This window comes from Mobula hypostoma, chromosome 4 (genome assembly GCF_963921235.1).
Source record: "Mobula hypostoma chromosome 4, sMobHyp1.1, whole genome shotgun sequence".
Taxonomy (NCBI): Eukaryota; Metazoa; Chordata; class Chondrichthyes; order Myliobatiformes; family Myliobatidae; genus Mobula; species Mobula hypostoma.
This window is the reverse complement of record NC_086100.1, coordinates 169,737,429-169,762,550: the sequence shown is the minus strand read 5'-3', so window position 1 is coordinate 169,762,550 and position 25,122 is coordinate 169,737,429. Positions and strand designations below refer to the sequence as shown.

At 41.2% G+C, this 25,122-nt stretch overlaps 1 protein-coding gene across 2 annotated transcripts in view; it reads left to right on the top strand.

The window, feature by feature from the left end:
- manba (mannosidase, beta A, lysosomal) overlaps positions 1-25,122 on the top strand; it is a 52,397-nt gene that overhangs the window by 21,255 nt on the left and 6,020 nt on the right. For both annotated transcript variants that reach the window (XM_063046965.1, XM_063046966.1), the window contains exons 8-14: positions 610-761; positions 4,874-4,991; positions 7,085-7,171; positions 10,388-10,555; positions 17,630-17,848; positions 19,276-19,440; positions 22,503-22,647. In XM_063046965.1, coding sequence (XP_062903035.1) covers positions 610-761; positions 4,874-4,991; positions 7,085-7,171; positions 10,388-10,555; positions 17,630-17,848; positions 19,276-19,440; positions 22,503-22,647 — 1,054 coding nt within the window. The remainder of the gene's footprint in view (positions 1-609; positions 762-4,873; positions 4,992-7,084; positions 7,172-10,387; positions 10,556-17,629; positions 17,849-19,275; positions 19,441-22,502; positions 22,648-25,122) is intronic.

Genomic DNA, 25,122 nt, shown 5'->3' with positions numbered 1-25,122 from the left:
CTCAGCAATTTAGGTTTGTGCTTGGTAGTCCCAACTATAAGTCACCATAACTCACCAGTCCAAAACATAAAGCAAGATTATTGATTATTGACACTACAGAACCAAAACAGGCCCGTCAGCTCATTTAGTCCATGCCAAACTATTACGCTGTCTTGTCCCATCGACCCTCACCTGGATTCATTGTCCAACAGATCATAGCTCTTCAAGTTCTCCCAGGTAGCTTTTAAGTATAATGTGGGCTTTTGCTTCCAGCACCATTTCAAGCTGTCAGTTTCACTCTTCTTTATTTGTAATATATTTTCCTTACTTCCTTCTAACTCTTCTACATCTTAACTGAAATTTGCTAATTGATCTTTCAACCAAATACTGTAAAACCTGCCTGCTTTTAACATCTTTGTGACTCAATAGAAGATAACCATGTTGCAGCAGCATGGTTGGGATTTGAAGTTTAACATGACAGTGGAGGGTGCTGTGGGGGATTCATCAATCAGTCTTCTGTATCTTGTAAAGAACTAGTTTGAAATCTCGTTATGTTCTATAACAGTTATAAAACTGATAATTGTATTCTCTTTTTGAACCAGTTGAGACTTTTCTATGTATTTTCTCCAGGTCTATTTTAGGACTGTAGAGCTGATTCAAGAACCTGTACCAGGATCTCCTGGTTTAAGCTTTTATTTTAAAATCAATGGGCTCCCTATATTCATCAAAGGTTCGAACTGGATTCCTGCAGATGCATTCTTGGACAGAGTGACATTTGATGTGTAAGTTTTAAAAAATTTCAAGGTGAATATTAACTTTAACATTGCTAATTTAAATAAATGCAGCAAGATCAGCAGTTTGGGCAATATGTGTGGAAAGAGAAACAATTAACATTTTAGGTTGAAGGCCCTTCATCAGAACTGGAAAAGAAAGAAAATTAGTATCAAGCTGCATCGATGTATGGATAGGACAACGGGGGTATCTGATGGGTTTAGACCCGGGTTGTTCTGGGAATAAACTATAAATGAGGCCATCTTGTTGATGGGTTAATGGAAGTAATTAAGGAAAGAAACTATGTCCTATGGTCATAAAAGCTCTAAAATTATGTTAATATTAATGAGGATGCAGCACGCACAGACAGGTAGGGTTCTGTTGGGTATGTTGTAACTGCACTGGAACTGTTGAATACAGAAGCAACTAGTTCTGGTGTGCAGGTCTTCGTACCACAGCTGGGATGTTATCAAGTCCTTTAGCCTTCCTGTATCCAGTGCTCTCAACTATTTTATTGATGTCTTCTGGTGTGAATTGAATTGCCTGAAACTGGACTTCTGTGATGGTGGGGCTCTCAGGAGGAAGTCGAGATCGATCAACACTTCAGTCTCAGCGTAATTTTGGTGCTTCAGCCTTGTTTCTGACACACACATCGGAGCCTCTGCCTCCAGCTTAATTCTCCACTACCATTCACAACCAACTGTGGTTGGACTATGAAGAATTGTTCTGATCCACTTAGCTCTGACACAGGCTGATTTTGTTGTCTAGCACAAATGTAGTCTTGTGTTGCAGTTTCAGTGGGATGTTGAGTTGAAAAGTTGTTCTGAACACTGAAACTGGGGCAAGTTTTTGTTACTCGCTTAGAGAAATGATGAAGCTGAGCATGGCCCATTTGACTGAGTAGTGTGGAATCCTAGTGCATTGGGGTGGAATCCTAGTGTATTGGGTTTTATCAGACCCACTCCTGTTTTGTATTTGCATTGGAAAAACGCAGATGCCCTCCTTGATGTTCTGATATGTATTTGTCACTGATGGAGTCAACTAGTTCTTGGAAGCTCTTCTGCTCCACCATGATTTGGTGTGTAACTGAGACTTTGACAAGTTCTAAACATTATGCACTGTGACTAAAGTTAATAGATGGTTTGGAGCAATGGGTTACCACCCCTTGGCTCCCAGGCCCCATCCCCAGTGACCACTCTCCCTTTCTGGCTATTACACAAAAACCAAAGTATTTTAATTTACGATGCCCAGTGAAAGAAAGTAGAAACTGTAACTTCAGAGAAGTGACAGATAATTGCAAAAATTATTCATATCTGTTTAACGCTACAAATAAAATTGTTTAATTACAGTAAAAACAATTTTCATCAACAATTTTTAAGTGTATATTAGTAGTTCAACTATTTGCTACTTAATTGCTTTTTCACTTTTCAATGAGATGGATGGCCTTGGTGCAGTGATATCAGTTTGTTAACATCAGGCTGAATGTCACTCAGGAGTCTCAGATCCCCATATTCAGTAATTTGCAGTTCATTTCGTTTCTTTGAAAGAAGTTGGGTGACTGCACTGAGACTGAGGTCCACTAATTGTGATGTTGGAAAGAAAAAGAACATCTTGACCTTTCTCATCAGTGCAGAATAGCATTCAGAGATTTCTGCAGTCAAAAGTCTTGATTCGATATTTGGAACCTTGGCTTCAGCTCAGTCATTTTGAAGCAAGATCAGTTCTTCCTCCATCCTTCCTGTTAATTCCTCATTACAAGTTTTCAGGAATGGATTTATTACCCAATCTGGAATTTGGATCGAGAGAAGATCCTGAGATCTCTTTTTATGCAGCTTACCCAGGTGGGTACAATATACCTGAAGATCATCATCTGGTATTCTTTTTTCTTCCAACACAGAGAAGCTCAGAAATTGGAAAAGGTCATGATGGCCAATGTTGCATTTAAATAGGGTTAACTTGAACAGATATGTGGAGATGACTGATTTGACTTTAAGATTCACATCATATTCCTGCAATTGAAGATTGATTTAATTAAACTTTGCAAATAATTTTGACAAATAAGCAATGTTATGCCTAATATTCTTGAGTTGATTACTGAATGAAGTATTCGAGTCTTCCAAGAATTTTATCACAGTTTCAAAAAGCGCATAAAAGCATTTCAGACAGTTTCCTTTTGAGAGCCGTCTGACTTCTGTGTGCAACGGCAAGCATTCAGATTGTTCATCATTCTCAATACAAAGCTTCAAAATAGTCAAGAATTGAGAGCTTGGGGCTTGATTTTTTTACTCCTGTGATAACAGTAATGATTTTTGCAGCTGATCTCTTAGGTTTTTTGTAACAAGGTGTTATCTATAAGTTACACATTGAAGGTAAATATGTTAGATACAGTTTTTCTTCAAGAAGGTAATAACCCCATGTCGGCTTCCTGTCATTGATGATGCCCCATCTGGTGCACAAGCAAGAATGTTGGTGTGCGAAAAATCCTTCTCTTTGACAAATTGTGCAACAACCCAAAGTATTGACTCCCTTTCATACCTATTTCTAGTCTCCTTGCAAATAACAACTCTTGGACTATGCTTTCATCTTTTATGAAGCAAACATAACCAAGAAGCAAAGATTCATTGCCTGGCAAAGTTGAGTCATCCAACTGCAGTTAATTCTGTTGTCCTAGGTATGCTGCACAATGTTCCACATCCTTAGACATTTCATCTACTCGTCTTTGAACAGTTATTGCTGAGTGGAATCACTTTAATTATTTTCTCTGGTGACTTATGCAAAACCGTTATGCATCCCTCACTGCTGGGAGAATCAGTTCCTTTCCACTTGTGTGGGACTTTTCAGATTTAGAAATGAGCAAGCATGCAGATCATCAGTGTTTTGTTGTGAAGTGCTGGCAAACTTGTTTTGAAGTGTTTTGTGTTTTTGAAAGTTTTCACAAAGTGATTGAAAATAAATCAAGTTCTTGTTTGCTTTATCAAAGTGTATTCTCTTCAAATGCTCAAGGAGCCTGGACAACTTCATTGCCTCATTTGAAAAAACATTTTCACACTATGGGCACATTGGCTGCTGCTGTTGTTTGCTTGGTGCTGGTACCAATCCATATTTCAGATACTCCTTACTATACTGTTTACACATGATTTTCATTTGGTCTGCTTCTGCCATTTTTGTTATGGATTAACGACCCTGACCATTTGTCTATTGTTTAATTCCTACTTCAAGCTCTGCAATCAATAAAGGGGAAAATTATGATGTCATCATAGCTCAGGCAAGTCACATACGAGAGAAAATTTGCAGATGCTAAAAATCCAGATAACACACACAAAATGCTGGAGGAACTCAGCAGGCCAGGCAGCATCTATGGAAAAGAGTAAATTGTCGACGTTTCAAACTGAAATCTGGATGAAGAGTCTTTGCTTGAAACATCGACTGTTTACTCTTCTGTAGATGCTGCCTGGCACGCTGATTTCCGCCAACATTTTATGTGTGTTGCATGGCTCAAGCAAGACCTGAATCTTTGCCTGAAGGTACATAAAGTGGGGCAGCAATATCTCGGTTGAGCCGTGGTCTAGAGAAATGCGGTGAAAACCATTTGAAAGGGCCAATTTTGAACTTTACCCCATTGAACGCCATACCCTAATTCACAAGAATTGCATCATTGTTTGATTAGAGTATGGGAATCATGCTAGCTAAGTAGTGAATAGCAATAATGTGCGGGCTAGGCCCAGAAATAACACTATTTCTTCATTCCAGATTTTTCATGATATGCATATTAATGAAATGTCACATTGCTTTTCAATAAATATAACAAGCTTCAAGCAAAGTCTTAAGAGAACAGCGGGTTAGCAAGAGATGAGGTGATTATTATCATTTATGGGGCACTGAAGATCAAATTCTTATAATAAGTAATTTATTTCTTAAATTAGACCTGTAATCCTGCAAATGTGCCCCTTGCTACCAAGCCCCCCCCCCCGCCACCACTACCCCCAGGGAGTGGGGGACAATATTACCCAATTTGGGAACTCCTCGTTTAGAGTCTAATGTATTTTTGTAGATGTGCATCAGTGATCTATTTATGCTGAGTTATTAAATATGTCCTAATACTTCCTTGTTGTGAAATTAACAGATTACAGAACTTGTTACAGTCTACAGTTGATGCCAATATGAACGCACTAAGGGTATGGGGAGGAGGCGTTTATGAACAAGATGAATTTTATGAGCTGTGTGATAAATTGGGGATCATGGTAAGAAAATTACTGTTTTTCTTTATTTGCGTACCTGACCAAGGTGCTCAGAATCCTAGAATCAGATCAGATTTGCTTTAATGATCACATTTATATCAAAACACACAGTGAAATGCATCGTTTGCGTCAATGACTAACAGAGTCCACACCAACATAACACGCTCACAGCTTGCTAACCCTAACCTGTAAAGACCTAGAGTATGGCAGAAAACCTGAGGACCTTGAGGAAACCCATGCAGTCACGGAGAGAATGTATAAACTCCTTATGGAGAGCAGTGGGAATTGAATCCCGATTGGTGATTACTGGCACTGTAAAGTGTTGCGCTAACTGCTACACCACAGTGCTGCCAAGCAGCACACAGGGACACTGTCTGGCCATGCCTGTGCTAGCTCCTTGAAGGAGTTATTAGGTCGTCCTCCTCCCACCTCTTCCTCAAGCTCTGCAGTTTTTCCCCCTGAGAATCTATTAATTTCCTTTTGAAAGGAATGACTGAATCTGCTTCAGCTCCCTTCCAGTATGAATCCCAGGTTGTCTCCTTTGCTGGTTCTTTTGCCAGTTCCTGTAAATGTGTGTTTCAATCTTTCCAGCTGTAGGAATAATTTTTTTCCTTATTCATTTTGTCCAAACCCTTAGTGATTTTTATCAAATCTGCTCTCAGTCTGTCGGCTGCAGGGCCAGCTTCTCCAATGTGTTACATCACTGAGAGCATTCTACTGCTCCCTAGGACTTTCCCATGTGTTGACCACAAGTAGCTGCAGTACCCTGATTACAATCTCACTCATACTATGTGGAGGTTCAACAAAATTTCCTTGCTTTTGCATGCTATCTTTATTATTACCTTTCTGACTTTTTGGAACGTAGAATAGTACAGCACAGGAACAGGCCCTTTGGTCTATAATATCTATGCCAACCATTATGTCAATATAAACTAATGCCATCTGCCTGCACAGGGTTTCTATCCCTTCATTTCTCTCACTGTTTCATGTTTTGTTTAATGCTGCTTGAACACAAATTGTATCTGCTTCCACCACTTCTGGCTGCATGTTCCAGGCACCTACCACTCTCTGTGTGGAAGAAAAAAAGCTTGTTTCATAAATCTCCTATAAATCTGTTTCATAAATTCCCCTTTCTCAGTTTAAAACCATGCCCGCTCGTATTTGAATTGTTTTTTTCAATCCATTTTGCTATCTACAAAACCTAGTGCACACCTGGATCTCTGTTCCACTGTCCATTTTAGAAATGCCTCCCTTGAAGTTATCTGTATTATTCTTCTACCATAATGTATCACAGTGCACGTTCTGCCCATTACATCAAGTTGTCCATGTCTGCCTGAAGTGCGTACTTGTCACTGTTCAACATGCTTATTGTGTTCTCGTGATCTGCAAATTTCGAAATGGTGATTGGTCTTGTTGTCAAGTGTGCTGAGTTTATTGTTGTCAAGTGTGCTGAGACACAGTGAAAAGCCTTTGCTTGCATACCATCCAGACATATCATTCCATACATAATGGTGCTCTGTGCCCTCAATTACTCATTATGTATAAAAACCAAGAACCACACTGGTGCTTGTCCAGGTCCTTGGAGAACATCAGTGAATAACTTCCTCCATCTGGAAACTGACTGTCCTCCCATAATTCTACTGCTTCCAATGTAGGTTTCCTAGCCCTGCTGTCACTTCCACACAGTCTACAAGTTTCCTTTGTGGCACATCCCAAAGCAGGCTTTGAGGTCAGATTAGGAATCAAATTCTATTTTCAGGTTTTGGGACATTGTAGACTGTTGAAAGATGAGCAAATGTGGAAGGTTATTACTTGTTTTGACAAGAACGTTGTTGTTCTTTAATTAATGCTTATCATCTAACCTTGAGCAAGAGTCATTGCACTCTACAAATCGTCTTTGTTCAGAGTCCTTTGAACTGAAATTAAAGATTGCAGCTCGTTATCAGCGAATAGCCTTTCACCCTTGTCCATTCTCTAATCATGACCAGATATGCTTGAAGATCTGATTCTGAAACTTCTTACCTGAGCTGACCACAGGGGCTAATGAAAGTGGGCTTTAACCAGTACTCTGTCTTTTTTCTCTATGTCCTTTTTAGATCTGGCAAGATTTCATGTTTGCTTGTGCACTTTATCCAACCAACAAAAAGTTTGTTGATTCAGTCAGGGTAGAAATTGTTCACCAGGTAAGAGGAAGAAATTATTTACTGCTTCAGTTTAAATATTCTTTTAAAATGTGATGTTATTTGTATTAATTACTGCTAACTATAATGTCTGAAGAGGAGTCAAGCCATTGCTCCTCTAATTTTGATAATACAAAAAGCCTTTTACCATTTGCCTGGGTGTAGTGATTACATCGTTGCTGTTGCAGAGCTATCGATGCCCAGTATCAGCTGGACACTAGAGCAACAAACAATTAGATGGAGGAACACAGTGGGCTGAGCTGTATGTCTGGAAGGAAAGGAAATGTTGACACTTCGAGTCCAGTCCTAATGCAGGATTTTGACATGAAACACAATTCCCACAGATGCTGCACGACCTGCTGATTTCCTCCAGCATATTGTTTGTTGCTCCAGATTCCACCATCTGCAGTTCCTTGTGGCTTCATCAGCAGAGCAGTACTGGCCCATTGAAGTTGTACCAATTCTTTACGGAGCAGTTTCCATTCCAAATCAGGTTAAGTTCTATTCCACAGATGTATGAGGAAGCTTGGGTTTGTGCTTCCGGTAGTAGCAAGAGGTGCAAAAGTATTCCATAGACCATAAGGTATAGGAGCAGAATTAAGCCCTTTTGCCCATCGAGTCTACTCCACTGTTTCATCATGGCTGATCCATTTTTCCTCTCAGCCCCCCTTTCCGGCCTTCTCCCCGTATCCTTCATGCCCTGACCAATCAAGAATCTATCAACCTCTACCTTAAATATACGTAAAGACTTGGCCTCAACAGTTGCCTGTGGCAATGAATTCCACAGATTCACTCCTCTCTGGCTCAAGAAATTCCACCTCATCTCCATTCTAAAAGGACGATCCTCTATTCTGAGGCTATGTCCTCTGGTCTCAGACACTCCCACCAGAGGAAACATCCTCTACATGTCCAATCTATCAAGGCCTTACACCATTCAATAGGATTCAGTTAGGTAACACGTCTTTCTTCTGAATCCCAGAGCCATCAAGTGCTCTTCATATAACAACCCATTCAATCCTGGAATCATTTTTGTGAGCATCCTTTGAACCCTCTCCAGTCTCAGCACATCCTTTCTAAAATAAGGTACCCAAATTGCTCACAATACTCCAAGTGAGGCCTCACCATTGCTTTATAAAGCCTCAACATTGCATCCTTGCTTTTATATTCTAGTCGTCTTGAAATGAATGCTAATATTGCATTTGCCTTCTTCACCACAGACTCAACCTGCAAATTAACTTTTAGGGATTCATGCACAAGTACTCCCAAGTCCCTTCATGCCTCAGAATTTTGCATTTTCTCTCCATTTAGAAAATAGTCAACCCTTTCATTTCATAGAAACATAGAAAATAGGTGCAGGAGTAGGCCATTCGGCCCTTCGAGCCTGCACCGCCATTTATTATGATCATGGCTGATCATCCAACTCAGAACCCCGCCCCAGTCTTCCCTCCATACCCCCTGACCCCCGTAGCCACAAGGGCCATATGTAACTCCCTCTTAAATATAGCCATTTCTTCTACCAAAGTGCACGACCATACACTTCCTGACACTGTATTCCATCCGCCACTTCTTTGCCTATTCTCCTAATCTGTCTAAGTCCTTCTATAGCCTCTGCTTCCTTAAAACTAACTGCCCCTCCACCTACCTTCAGATATTGTCTTGGATTGGTTGTTGAACAGAAGTCCTACCTCTTTCTGGTGGTTGTGAAATATGGGAAGTAATTATTTGTAGAAGGGGAGGAAATTCTACCCAGCTTCCCTGCTTAGGAGTCCCTCAGAGACCTATTCTTCTGGTCTTGAGCCTCTAGTTGTTGCCCCTTGGTGAAGCCACCATCTTTTGCACATAGGCAAGCACACAGAAGTACGATGACAGATGACACTAGTACACACGTGGACACAGTTGTGTGGACATGGACCATGGACTCACATGCATGCACACACATTGATGATTCTTTGTCCATCTCTGGAGGGGCAATGATGGACTCTGGGTGAGCTACAGCAGCTTACAAAGACAAGCTCTGCTGCTTCCATTTCACTGCCTCCTTCACTCTTTTTCACCTTCAGTTATTCCATTGCACTTTTAGTCATCTTTCTTTTCCTGTATACCCACATCCTTGGTCTTTTCCTGCACCACCTTGCCCTCACCTCATTCTTTACCCCTTTAACCCTCCTTCCCACTGTTGTAAATTTAAATCACTCATTATTGTACTTATCTCTATAATCCCCTCTGCTTCCCACCCCACACTCTTTGTTCCTCTGACTCTACGGCCTTATCCTTATTCCCAGTAATCTTGGCTACAGTCTGGGAATACGTCCCTCTGCCTTCCTGCCTCCTCTCCAAGCAGGGTTTGGGCTCATTCCCGACGCTGACTGATTTGAGACAGTAGCCAGTAATTCACTGTTGCCTCAATGAAGTGCTGCAGTACTCTCCAAATGGAAGTTGTTTACTGAGCTTTATACATGTTGCTCGGGGAGTTCTAAAGGACCCAGTGTACTCTGTCAGCCGATGAGTAAAAATAAACCTGGCTCTGCTTCCCTGAGCAGATCTTATCCTTGACGGTCACAGTTCTGGAAGTCACGGAGTGACAGGCTTTTACGTTCACACCTGTGATTATCCAGATTGTCAAGGAGCTTCAACAGGAACAGGAATAACGGGAGTAACACATTATAAAAGTGGCAGACAAGTCCTAACCTGAAACAGCATATTGCAATACGGAATGAACAGTCATGATGACTACTGACCACTTAAAGTTTGTGTTACTTTATTGCACCCACAGTGTAGGTCCAATGCTCACATATTATAGGGTTTTACTTCAACATGAAGCTCCCTTTCTTTTCCCACTCTACCTCCATCTGCCTTCCAGCCAAACATCTAAATGTACCAAGAGAGATTCACCTGTTGGTTCAATATTTTTTTTTCACTTTCACACCATTCTGTCCATTACAGTTGCAGTCGTTAACTCTTTTTTCAGTTTCTAATTTTGTCTTTGACTAAATTAAAATTTAAAACAAAAAGAAAATGTTGCAGCAGTTTAGGCAGCATTTGTAAAGAGAAAATAATGGAAGTACTGTTTCAAGTTGATGAGCTATCATTAACTTCATGGACCTGCAGTGTTAACTCTATTATTCTTTTGTCACAGATACTGCTATTCTATTTTGTTTCAGATTTCCTACATTTCCACTTTTCTCTTTTGCATTCAAGATTGTTTGTTTTTGTCTTTAGATCCGGCAATTAAAATCCCATCCATCCATCATAATCTGGAGTGGAAACAATGAAAATGAGGCTGCACTTGCAGTTAACTGGTTCAATATTTCACCATCAAACATGGCACTGTACTTGAATGACTATGTACAACTCTATGTCGATACGATTAGAGAAACAGTACTTAAGGTAAGAAATATATTTTGACAGCTACTCATTTACTTACTGGACACTGCCTGGCATGTAAGAACTGTAAACAAAAATTGAAATCTGTAGAAACATGTTTTAGTTTGCATAACCTGTATGAATTTCTGAAAACATGAGGGACTAGTTTTTGTGTGTTTTCCAATTAAGAGGCACCTTACTTTCTGGGTTATAGAATCTCTTGGCATGGGTATGAAGATAGATATATTGAATTGGCAGTGAAAGCAGGAGGTGTAGTTAGTGTTTGGAAGAATAGGTACAAGAGGTTCTCCTCCAAACATCTTCCACCAGTTGAGAGCATACTGTAATCTAGCTTCTAGTGTCTCTTTTCCCAAACTTCTCAGTTTTCTATTTGGTTCCTGGGCAACGTAGACTGTTGTAATGTAGCGACACTTATCTTCTATGCTCCAACCTATGAAGGCAATCATGTGCCTTCTTGATCACTCGTGTCTACCTGTGTGACCACTTTCAGGGAATTATGGAGTTAGACTTGTATTTATAAATATTCCTTCGCACCTTACCATTTCTTAGTGTCCTACCCTTATTTAGTTTCTCAAAATGTATCACCTCTCATTTCTTGTGATTAAATTCCACTTGCCAACTTTCCATCTGATCCATATGCTGCTGTGGCCTTAGACAACCTTTCTCGCATTCCACACCAATGTTCGTGTCATTCCTAAGCTTGGTGATCGCACATTCACATCTAGGTCATTAATATGGATCACAGACAGCAGGAGTTCGGTACTGATCCCTGTGATACACTGTTAGTCACAGCAATCCCGTCAAAAATGACCTCTGCTTCCTAAGACCAAGCCAATTTTGGATTTAACTAGCCAAGTCACCTTGGATCCCATGTGTTTGGCAGTAAAAGTTCAGTCAGTCTTAACAATAAGTAAAACAAACTGCACAATTAGTTTGCAGAGACACAATGACAGGTGGAATTGTGGACTGTGTAGAAGGTTATCAAAGGATTCAATGGTATTAGATAAGTTACAGGTATGGGTAGAGAAATAGCAGATGAAGCTAAGTCTGAGCAAGTGTGAGGTGTTGCTCTTTGGGAGACGCAGTAAAATATAAGGGGAAAATATACTGTTAATGACAGGACTTTTAACAGCGTTGATGTACAGAGAGATCTCGTAGTTGAAGTCCAGCTATATAAAACTTTGGTTAGGGCACAATTGGAGTATTGTGTGCAATTCTGATCACCCCATTACAGACAGGATGTGGAGGCTTTGGAAAGTGGACTGAAGAGTTTTAATACAATGTTGCCCGGTTTGGAAAGCATGAGCTGAAGGAGAGGTTGGACAAACTTGGGTTGTTTTCTCTGGAGCATCAAAGACGAGGGAAGAGATATAAAATAATGCAACGTATAGACAGAGTGAACATTCAGAATATTTTTCTTAGAAATGCCTACTACTAAAGGGTATAGTTTTAAAGTGAGAAGAGGGAAAGATGAAAGCAGATGGGCAGGACAGGATTTTACACGGAGATTGGTGGGTGCCTGGAACAGACTGCCAGCAGTAGTGATATAACTGGGTATGATAGTGGTGTTTAAGCGGCTCTTAGATGCATGAATATGCAGGATATGGATCACGTGCAGGCAGAAGAAATTTAGTTTAACTTGGTACAGACATTGTGAGTGAAAAGATCTGTTCCTGCGCTGTACTGATATATGTTCTATTACTTTAATATACTTTGGTTACTTAGTAACAGTGTTTGGGAAGCAGTCAGTGATTCTATATATAAACTTATGTAATAAAGAGTGTGAACATCTCTCACGCTAGTTTGATAGGTGGAAAACATCATGTTAAATTGGAACGTGTGCTGGACTTGGGGTCAAGGCAACAAAACCAGGGTTCTTCATGAAGAACTATCAGTAATTCAGTAACCTAATAGAATGCATAGAATACAGGCAAGCATAACTAAACTCCCTTGAGTGAGCTGTATGTCTCAGATAATATTCAGCTATATCAGCATGCAAGGAGATTGCTTGATCTGAGCAATGTATACCTTGTGTTGTTTCCCAGTCATGAAAATTAAGTAATGTTCCAAAAATAGACAGTGTTTGCGACAGGCACAAACCTAAAACAAAACATGGTGTAATGTTGTTTGCTGCTTTGTGTCACTGGTGAGGTGACTGCATGGATTTATAAATAGATTCATGGGAAGAAGTTAAACAGGAGCTACATTTCAACGTACCTGTTACTTTTCTGAGAACTGAACAGTGTTCTCAAGTATTTGTAAATTACTTCCTTGTGGCCCTCGTATCTGTAAAACCTTCACTCCATGGCTGATTAAGCCAGTGGCAGTAAAGGTGTCTAATCCACCATGCCATTACTGGTTGCTCTCAGTCAGATTTCAAGTTACTATTGTTGCTTTATAGCAATATAGCTTACTATTTTTATTGTTAATTTAATCTCATGCTGGTTAATTATGAAGTGAGCATTGATTATTGTGTAAGGGTATAGTTTGGATTCTGAGTCTGTCTGAGGCCTCTGTCGGTCAGAGTTGACCATGGATATTGTGTCCTTGCTTTCTGGATATGCAAGCCTGGACAGTATGATATAAAGAGCAAGCTGTTGTCCATGTAGCAAGCTTCCCCTCTCCACACATTTGATGAACCCAAAGGAACGGCAGAGACAGATACCAGTTTGGTACCAGCAGCGTCGCAGAAGTTACCAGTGTTAGGGACTCCAGCTCCGGAATTTTCCCTCGGGGTTTGCTCCAGAAGGCTTCCCCAAGTGGGTATAGCTGCAAGGCAGCAGAGGTTTGAGATCAGAGTTCTCCTTCTAGATGAGCTGTCAACAACAGCTGACGAGCCCCATCTGTCTGAATCTACTGGTTTTAAGGCACCAGTAACCTGCCTTTGCACCTTCTTCTGTCAGCAGAAGCTGTTCCGCTGGGCTTAGTAGCTAAATCACACGTGAAGGCCAGGAGCTGAACTTAGTTGTCATAGGCCATTTGAGGCACATGCCATTGTGAGTATATAATAGGTAGTGGGAGCTTGTCCCCATTCCCATCCCTGGCTATAACAACCTTAAGTTTGAGTTAGTATTAAGCTTAAATGAGTTTTTATAAATGGCAGATTATGAAGGTACACACTAGGCATAATCTTGTATTATTGAAAAATGATGTAATCGATTCTCCTTTCAACCTCCATTACTGCTCTTGCAACCTTCCGTATGTCATTTTACATGATTCCCAAGGCTCAGGCCTGCTGTCCCTGTGGAGCTTGGCACCACATAGATATAGAAAGACTGCGGACTGGTTAACTGATGACCAGTCCCACTGGCGTTGGAAACACTGATGTGAAGAAAATTCAGACAGTATATCATTGGCCCCTGACAGGATCCAGTACATTGATGCCCTTGGCAGTGGTGGATCGGACTGCCTGCTGATGAAGTTGCATCCAAAGGTGAAACTCCCTCTTCTCATTCCAGACAGTAGATGTATGTTGGTCTAGCAACTGGCAGCTATTTCATTGAAGGGCTGATGAAGCTACCCGCTCCCCTCCACCACTCGTTGTATTAGCAAGCCTTGTAATGGAACACTCTGTGCTCATTACTTCTACAATAGTTCCTCTTTCAATGATATTTATTTCAACAACATAATGTCTATCAACCTGAGGTAAAGAGTGGTGTGGTAAATCTATACGCGGAAGTCTTCTATACTGTGGTTCATAACATTCCTGAGCCATCTCACAGACTTCCAGAGAAACATGGTTCTCTATTGATTGAAACGAGTTTCTGCCAGTGTATGGTTTATACAACATCTGCAAGAGATTTAAACATAATGAAAATAGGTAATAGATAATAATATAGAAACATGTAAAATTATGAAAAGGATAGATAAGATAGAGGTAGGAAAGTTGTTTCCACTGGTAGGTGTGACTAGAACTAGGAGACATAGCCTCAAGATTCGGGGGAATAGATTTAGGACAGAGGTGAGGAGGTACAGTTTTTCCCAGAGAGTGGTGAATCTGCAGAATTCTCTGCCCAATGAAGCAGTGGAGGCTACCTCAGCAAATATATTGTAGACAAGGTTGGATAGATTTTTGCATAGTAGGGGAATTAAAGGTTATGAGGAAAAGGCAGGTAGGTGGAGATGAGTCCATGGCCAGATCAGTCATGATCTTGTTGAATGGCGGAGCAGGTTTGATGGGCCAGATGGCCGACTCCTGCTCCTATTTCTTATGTTCTTATGTTAGGTACCTTTGGCAACGTGTGATGGTGAGACAGTATTTGCTGCTCTATTTTCATTCAGATATTGTAATGTGATTTTCCAGTTGAGTTGGAATGGGCTCAACAGGGTTAACAAACCTCTGGGAGCAGGAGGAAGCCATTCAGCAATTTAAGCCACAAGGATGTGTGCTTAGCCCACGGCTCTACACTCATGACTGTGTGGCCAGGAATAGCTCAAATGCCATCTATAAATTTGCTGTTGGCAGAATTTCAGATGATGACAAAAGGGCATACAGGAACGAGATATAACGGTTAGATGAGTGGTGTCACAGCAACAACATTGCACTCAACGTCAGCAAGACCAAAGAGCTGATTGTGGACTTCAGAAAGGGTAAAACAAGACAACACAAACCAATCCTCAAAGAGGGATCAGAAGTGGAGAGAGTGAGCAATTCCAAGCTCTGGGTGTCAATATCTCTGATGAACCTAACCTGGACCCAACATATTGATGCAGCTATAAAGCGGCTGTATCTCATTAGGAGTTTGAGGAGATTTGGTTTATCAACTAAAACACTCAAACTTCTACAAATGTATTGTGGAGAGCACTCTGACTGGCTGCATCACCGTCTGGTATGGTGGGTGGGGGGTAGTGTTGCATGGCTACTGCAGAAGATTGAAGTAAGTTGCAGAAACTTGTAAAGTTAATCAGCTCTATCATGGTTACCAACCTCCATAGTATCCAAGAAGTATCTTCAAGGAGCGATGCCTTAGGAAGGCAGCATCTGTCATTAAGGATCCCCACCACCCAGGACCTGCTCTTTTCACACTGTTGCCATCGCGAGGGAGCTACAGAAGCCTGAAGGCACACATTCAGTGATTCAGAAACAGATTTTTCCCCTCTGCCATCCGATTTCTAAATGGACATTGGACCTATGAACACTACCTCATTACTTTTCTATTTCTATTTTTTGCATTACTTATTTTAACTTAACGATTTAAAAGACATATATATCCTTAATGTAACTCAGTTATTTGTCTATATTTATTTCATTGTACTGCTGCCATAATGTAAACAGATTTCATGACATATGCCAGTGATATTAAACCTGACTTTGATTCTGATCACTGAAATGTATCCTGTTTATTTTCTTCCAAGCCCTTATCAGCTTTGCCTAACAAAGCTCCACATTCTCATTGTGATGTTTTCACTTGACTGGAGATCAAGGTCATCACACTCTGTGTTGACAAAGAGCTTCCTAATCTCCCCTTCAATGTCCTGGCTCTAAAAAAGGTTCAGCTGCTTCCTGGGCTCCCTGTGTCTAGGCAAATAGTTTGTTTTCTCATTATGTCGGTTCCTTTGATCATCTTAAGGAAAGGAAAGGATAGATAGATATACTTTATTGATCCCGAGGGAAATTGAGTTTCGTTACAGCTCCACCAACCAAGAATAGAGCATAAATATAGCAATACAAAAACCACAAACAATCAAACAACAAAATGCAAGCTATGCCAGGTGGAAATAAGTCCAGCACCAGCCTACTGGCTCAGGGTGTCAGACTCTCCATGGGAGGAGCTGCAAAGTTCGATGGCCACAGGCAGGAACAACCTGCCGTGATGCCCAGTGTTGTATCTCGGTGGAATATGGCCGGAGTCCAACAGCAAAAAGTTCAATATCCGGTCTACAAACACGTCCCTCGATCGAAAGGTACGTCACATCCGGAGTTTCTCCAGTTAGCAGACGATTTCCCTCCACGCCTCTCTGACGTAGTGGGGAACCGCGTACGAGGCAAGTTACAGCAGTGGTTTGCCATTGCCTTCTGCCGGGTGAGTTTCCAAAGAGGTCACCAGCTCGTAACCCAGCATGGATGGAAAGCGTGCAGGGGAGCCGGCCGGATTCGAACTTGGGACCTTTCGTCCCGAAGTCCGACACTGATGTCACTATGCCACCTAAGTACCTTCTGTAAATCATCTCACAACATTCTAACAGTCACTGTATTTACTGCACAATATGTTTGCTCTTTTAGGAAATTTTTAAACATTTTTCTCTGGCATCCAATTTTTTTATATGGTCGGATATTTTCAGCCCCACAGCTTTGTTGGAAGAGAAGAAGCAGCAAGGTTGACTGAGTGACCAAATCAGTCTCAGTGCTAGTTCCTGTGGGTTTTGAAACCCCTCAGTAAGATGCACATGAATCATCCGGCTGTTTTGAGAAGGTTGAGCCAATACCTCATGTTAGCTAATACTAACGTGGTCGTCCTTGAAACGTGGTGCATCATGAGGTAGTGCCCAGCATGTCAGGCAGCATCTGTGGGGGTCAAGGGATGCTAGACGTTTCAGGTATAGACCATACATCAGAACTGAGAGTGCAGAGCGGAGATAGCCACTATAAAGAGTTGAGAGGGAAAGGTGAGGCAGGGGCTAGCAGGGGAGAGGTAGAATCAGGCGAGGAAGGAGATGATGGGCAGCTGGAATCGGGGAGAGGAGAGTGGAGGTGGAGACAGGCTGGAAGATGACACTCCCCAGACTACAGCATCTTCAGTCTCTTGTAGCTCAGTTTCACATCAGGCCTTGTCTCTTGAAGAATCAAGGAATGATTTGCCATTTGAAGTTGTGGTAAGCCATTATATTTAGTATTTTTAGAAAAAAAAATACTTGATGTGAAAATAAAACAGAAAATACAGGAAAACACAACAAATCAGGAAGCATTTGTCTGAGAATTTCAGACAAATGGCCATTGATTAGAACCTCTGACTCTGTTTTTCTCTGCACTGATGTCCCCAATCTCTGAATATCACCAGTTTGCCTTTTGGTACTTTTATGATTAATAAACACTTACCTAGAGTAATTATTTGACTAACACTTGAAATCTGTTCTCAGGAGGATAGAAATCGCCCATATATTACCTCAAGTCCCACCAATGGAGAGGAATCGGTTCAGGAGCACTGGGTTGCCAAGAACCCATATGATGACCACTATGGTGATGTTCATTATTATAATTACTGCAAAGACTGCTTGGACTGGACATATTTTCCAAAGCCAAGATTTGCATCTGAATATGGCTTCCAGTCTTGGCCTTCCTTCTCAACACTGGAAAGGGTTTGTAATATCACCTTTGTTGTTGCATGAATGAAGTCACTGGAGAGCTTGCTGTTTGCTGTTGTTGTTAAACGTGCTTGCTGTTTAAAACATTTTTTAAGTCCCCAGGATGTGGAATATTGAAATCACTTCACTTATAAAACCTTTTCTTCGGAAATCTAAAATAGACTTTGAAGGCCAATGCCAGCAAATCAGTGGTATATCTATAGCTAGTTTTCTTCTGTTTCATATAAAAATAGTTATTAATTTTAAACCAATATCAGTTCTTCTGTGTAGAAGCAATAGATTATGTTGCTATGTAATAAGAATCTTGTGAAACAGCTGGGTGATTTGTTCATTTAGCATCACACATCGAGCAATTTATAATCAGAGTGATAGGGTTATACAGCACAGGAACAGACTCAGATGATCAATTTTCTGTCCTGATTGTAAGAGTCGGTTCTTTCTAATATTTTAGCTGCTCTGACTCTGCTAAGACATGAAAATTAGAAATCTGTAGATAATGGAAATCTGAAAGGAAAACAGAAGATAAGAAAAGCATTCAGCAGGTCAGGCGACATCTGTAGAAAGTGAAAGAGTGTTAAAGTTTCCGTTCAAGATCCTTAACAGTATCTATAGTTGATGCTTCAGGTATGTAAATGCTACTTATTGACCAGATTTAGTAGTACATCTTTTTCAGGGGTTTGTAATAATTGGAATCATGGAAGTGGATGCTGATATTCACACAACGATCTGTTGTCTTGCTAAACATTTCTCCACCTCCTCTGTTGACAGCTGTGTCACAACTGCTCCTGATGTCAATCTGTACAAATGCTCACACACTTAAATATTCAGGCTCTCACATTCATACATACTTGTGCACTTACACTCAAGATTAGAACATCTCCCATATTTATACTAACATATTTGTTTACACACACACATACTCTTAAAATGCTTGCACATACATATGTTCCAAATCTTCAACATGCACTCTTGGGCTAATATATTCATCTGAATTGTTGGGTGATAATAAAATAAATTGATAAGGTATTATGTGGCATTAGTTGTACCACTAGGTTAGCTAAATCAGTGCAGGTAGAGGTCTGGAGGTGTGAATTTCTCACTCTGGTTCAAAGTTATGTTCATTAGTTGACCTCCCTTGGTGATTTAATCTTCAAGGTATTTGAAAAGCTAGGTCAATTCAGATCAGTGCTGTTCACAGTGCATTTTTTTTAAAAGCTAACTAGTTGGAAAACTACTAGAAATCTTCCCATGTCCTTTTATTTAAAATAGTTTTCATATATTAAGGAAAGCAACAGTGTTGCCACAGAATACAATCCAAGATCTCCAAGTTAACTTCATTTTTGGAGGAGGAGCAGCATGGGAGTATGTTACATCATTGAGGAAAATTGAGTGTTCCTAAAATATCTTTTCTTGTTGATCAGGTTTCTTCTGCTGAAGACTGGAATTTCAACAGTTCTTTTGTTAATCACCGACAGCACCAAACTACTGGCAATGCATTGTTACTGAGGCAAATCGAACTCCACTTTAAACTTCCTCAGGGAAAAGATCCCCTGCAAAACTTCAAAAATACACTCTACCTTTCTCAGGTTAGACCAATCACTCCAGTGTATCAGGATAATAGTGTTTGGAATATTGTAATTACAAAAGTAGATTTCATTTTTGCTAACATGTGATTCTGGAAATCTTGGCAACACACACAAAATGCTGGAGGTGGAGGGTAATAAACAGTCACCGTTGTGGGCTGAGACCCTTCATCAGGACTGGAAAAGAAGGGGGGGCAGAAGCAGAATGAGAAATAAGTGGGGAAGGGAAGGAATACAAGCTGGCAAGTGATAGGTGAGACCAGGCAAGGTGGTGAGTGGGGGGGTGGGGGGGTGGAATGAAGTAAAAAGCAAGGTGATATGTGGAAGAGGTAAAGGGCTGAAGAAGAAGGAATTTGATAGGAGAGACAGTGGACCTTAAATGAAAGGGAGAGGGGCACCAGAGGGAGGTGATGGGCAGGTGAGGAGAAGAGAAGGGGTGGAAGGGGAACTAGAATGGGGTGGACATTAGAAAAATCTATCAGCTTGGAGACTACAGAGCCGGAATATGAGGTGATGCTCTTCCAACCTGAGTACTGCCTCATCACGGCGGTAGAGGAGGTCACAGACTGATTGGTCAGATTGGGAAAGGGGAATCAAATTGAAATGGGGGCCACCGGGAAATCCCACCTTTTTTGCTGGATGGAGCGAAGGTGCTTGATGAAGCAGTCCCCTAATCTACATTGGGTCTTACTGATGCAGAGGAGTCTGCACTATGAGCACAGGATACAATGGATGACCCCAATAGACTCACAGCTGAAGTTTTGCCTCACCCAGAAGGACTGTGAGGAAAGAAATATAGGGATAGGTATACCTCTTGCCCTGCTTACAGGGATAAGTGCCAGGAGGAAAATCAGTGGGAAGGAATGACTGATCAAGGGAGTCATGTAGAGAGAGATCTCTAAGAAAAGCAGAGATTGGGCGTATGGGAAAGACGTGCTTGGTGGTGGGATCCTGTTGGTGATGGCGGAAGGTACGAAGAATGATGTGTTGGATACGGAGGCTCATGGGATGGTAGGTAAGGACAAGGGGAACCCTATTCCTGTTGTGATGGCAGAAGGATGGAGTGAGGCCAGATGTGTGGGAAATGGAGGAGATGTGAGTGAGGGCAACATTGATGGTGGTGGAAGGGAAACCCTTTTCTTTGAAAGAAGAAAATATCTCAGTTGCTCTGAAATGAAAAGCCTCATCCTGAGAACAGATGCAGTAGAGATGGAAGGACTGAGAAAAGGCATTGCATTTTTATAAGAGACAGGATGGGAAGAGATTTAGTCATGATAGCCGTGAGAGTCGGTGGGCTTATAAAAAAAATATCAGTAGATTGTCTGTCTCCAGAGGTGGCGATGGAGATCGAGAAAGGGGAGAGAGGTGTCAGAGATGGACCAAGTAAATTTGAGGGCATTGTGGAAGTTGATGAAATTGATGAGTTCATTTTGGGTGCAGGAAACAGCATCAATGTAGCCGTCAACTTTATTATTTCTATTATCAGGATTGTAAGTTTATAATTGTAACTGCATAATACTGAAACTGGAATAGAAACGCAAGTTAACATAGAAACATAGAAACATAGAAAATAGGTGCAGGAGTAGGCCATTCGGCCCTTCGAGCCTGCACCGCCATTTATTATGATCATGGCTGATCATCCAACTCAGAACCCAGCCTTCCCTCCATACCCCCTGACCCCTGTAGCCACAAGGGCCATATCTAACTTCCTTTTAAACATAGCTAATGAACTGGCCTCAACAGTTTGCTGTGGCAGAGAATTCCACAGATTCACCACTCTCTGTGTGAAGAAGTTTTTCCTAACCTCGGTCCTAAAAGGCTTCCCCTCTATCCTCAAACTGTGACCCCTCGTTCTAGACCTCCCCAACATCGGGAACAATCTTCCCGCATCTAGCCTGTCCAATCCCTTTAGGATCTTATACGTTTCAATCAGATCCCCCCTCAATCTTCTAAATTCCAACGAGTACAAGCCCAGTTCATCCAGTCTTTCTTCATATGAAAGACCTGCCATCCCAGGAATCAATCTGGTGAACCTTCTTTGTACTCCCTCTATGGCAAAGATGTCTTTCCTCAGATTAGGGGACCAAAACTGCACACAATACTCCAGGTGTGGTCTCACCAAGGCCTTGTACAACTGCAGTAGTACCTCCCTGCTCCTGTACTCGAATCCTCTCGCTATAAATGCCAGCATACCGTTCGCCTTTTTCACCGCCTGCTGTACCTGCATGCCCACTTTCAACGACTGGTGTATAATGACACCCAGGTCTCGTTGCACCTCCCCTTTTCCTAATCGGCCACCATTCAGATAATAATCTGTTTTCCTATTTTTGCCACCAAAGTGGATAACTTTGGTTACCAAAGTGAAGAAGCAAAAGAAGGCTTATTGATGTTCAGCACAACCAATGAGAACTCAGACACATAGTACAAGATCACACATTTGCATTTGTTGGTCTGAGTAACTAATCACATTATGAAAGAAAATGGTAAAGCTGAGAATACCAGGAGTTACTGGCGTATTTCCGTAGTAGTTCTGTAAGAGTTAGAATGGTCATTGCAATTTCTTTGCTAATTTGACCTCATAAAGGAGGTCATAGTCTCAGTTTCTGAATGTCACCCATTCTTGGTAGGGCTTGATGCATAATACCAGGCCATAAGAGGAGTGCATAAGCACAGTCTTGGAAAGCTGATACAGTTCCTTCCACAGCTGCAAGTGCATGCCGATTAGCAAGCTATGAAATAGGACTGCCCGTGGTATGAAGGAACACGGCAGCCAACTCAACACATACTGTGGACAGGCTTTGTAGGAATGTGAATTGTTTTCCTTTGGTGGATTAAACAGAACTAATAGTCAGAGGAAACTTAAATTTTAGTGGGTTTCAGTAGAAGTGAGGTCACTGTTTAAAATTTGTTTATTTTAATCCTTCAAAAGTTTGAAAAGCTTGGACTAAAACGAGGAATTTGGGAGTTGAGATTAGGATAATTTGAACTAGGGACTAAATCTTTTTTGATTTGATAACATTGATGTGATGTTTGCAGATTCTAAATCTGGCCTCGTTTGCAAACAGGTTATGCAAGCACAGTGTATAAAAACACAGACCGAATTCTATCGGCGGAGTCAGAGTGAAGTCATTGATGGGAAAGGTTTGACAATGGGCGCGTTGTACTGGCAACTCAATGATATCTGGCAAGCCCCCTCCTGGGCCTCCATTGGTATGAACCTTCCAATAACAAATGTCATCTTTTCAGCCACTGTAAGCTGTTCTCATACAAAGAAATAAGAATGTTGAAATGTCAGCTTTGTACAGGTGGTCTGAAACATTAAACTGAGTGGATATCCTAAGGTTGGATCAGTGAGTCCATTTTTGTAGCACATTTCATTGTCTTACACATCCGAATATGCTGTTCAGAGAGTGAGGTACATTTTGAAGTAGAGCTATATTGGCCCACAGATAGTAATGTGATAACGACCAGATAGATATTCCATTTCAGTAGTGTTACCTAGAGGTAAAGGACTGACATTGCAGCAGGGAGATCTCACAATAGAGAAATGTGTAATATCTTTATTCCCTATCTGTGGTTAATAGGCCTCAGATTAACATTATATAAAAAATCTGCACTCTGCATTCAGGGTACTGTTTGTATTGCCAGTGTAGATTTTTAAGGAAAGCTTTCAAGTCTCTGGAGTGGGTTTTGACTCACAGGTGTCCCTGGACTACTGGGAATGCCATCTAAAAATGCACAGATATTTTGTTTTTCTCTTGTTCATGGGCTACTCTCTGTGAGATTCCTTGCTATCTAATCCAGTTTAGGCTACTCTAAATATTCCTGAACAGAAACTACTGGATCTACACATTTATAGTGATGGAAACTTGTTAAAGATTAACAGGAACTGCATGTGATATATTATTTGCTTAAATGAATAAATTATAAGGTCCAGTCTTTGTACTTTGTACCACATGAATTTGTGACACCTTAAAGTATACATGCTATCTTAGAAAGTGCAAGTTTGAGAAGTGATTTTCCCTTTGGTTTCAGGTTTGGAATTTAATTCTTGTAAGCTAATTACCACTTCCTAATAAGGAAATAATCCCATGCAATGAAATAGATATCTTTACTGTTTGAATATTTGAAAGTAGTTCCTTGCTTTGGAATGTTGAGGTACCAGTTGTAAAAGGAACTGTTGCACTGCTTTCATCTTAGCTCAGCTCATTAGTATGTGCCACTGTTGGAGGCCACCCTGGTGTCTGAGAGCAGCAAGGTACCAGGGAATTTCCCCTCCATCTGAGCCTCCAAGTGACCTTTGTGATCCAAGATAAATATAAAGAATCACTGAGCAGAGGCAAAATGTGGCCTGATTGATCATGATCAACCATTCCCATAGTCTTCAGTGAATTGATGTACGGAGGATCTTGGCTTCCAAGTTCAAACCTCTCTGAAAGTAATAATGCATACAAGTGGAGGGCAGATGGTGAATGGCATGCTAACCTTTGTCACTAGGGGCAGAGTGCAAGAATGAGGAAGTTATGTTGCAGCTGTGTAAAACTTTGGTAAGGCCACACTTGGATAATTGTGTGCAGTTCTGGTCACAACTCTGTTGGAAGGATATAGGGGCTTTGGAAAGGGTGCAGAAAAGCTTTATCAGCATGATGTCTGGATTAGAAGGTACAAGCTTTAAGGAGAGGTTAGATAAACATGGATTGTTGTTCCTCCCCTGGCTGTTCATTGCCATCAGCTGGTCTGGGGCATTTTGGATCCCTCTCTCAAGATATCTTTACAAATACACAGAATTTAAAGTTCTACCTTTGACAGAATTTGACCACCATTAAAAATGTAAACCATTCTAAAGGAACCCAGAGTGATGCTGGACAGTTCTGGGAATGTTGTACGTTGGAGCTGTTGTCTTTCCAATGGGACTTTATACCAAAGCCTGTCATGTGTATGTAAAAGGTGTCATGGTACTCTATTAAATTACTCCCAGTGTTATGGCATGTCCATCACAGACCTGTTCCCAGTGGGCCCACCACTGACCCAGACCCGAGGAGGTTGAAGATAAAATAGCAATATTTAAGGCATTTAGACAGACACATGAAGAGTCAGGCAATGCAGGGATATAGAACATGCAGGTAGATGGAAGTAGTTTGAGTGGCATCATGGTCAGCACATTGAAAGGCTTGTTTGAGCACTGTACTGTTCTACATTCTTAAATGAGATGTGCAGAGTTGTGAAAAACTGGATAGACCATAAGACATAGGAGCAGAATTAGGCCATTTAGCCCATCAAGTCTGCTCTGCCATTCAATCGCGGCTGATCTTTTTTTTTCCCTCCTCATCCCCACTCCCTGACCTTCTCCCCGTAACCTTTAATGCTGTATCCAGTTCAGAATCTATCAAGTTCTGCCTTAAATACACGCAACAACCTGGCTGCCACAGCTGCCTGTGGTAATTAATTACACAAATTCACCACGCTCTGGCTAAAGAAATTTCTCTGCATGTCTGTTTTAAATGGATGCCCCTCTGTCCTGAGGCTGTGCCCTCTTGCTCTAGACTCTCCCACTATGGGAAGCATCCTTTCCATATTTACTCTGCCTAGGCCTTTCACCGTTCGAAAAGTGTCAATGAGATCCCCCCTCCCCATCCTTCTAAATTCCAGCGAGTACAGGCGCAGAGCTATCAAATGTTCCTCGTA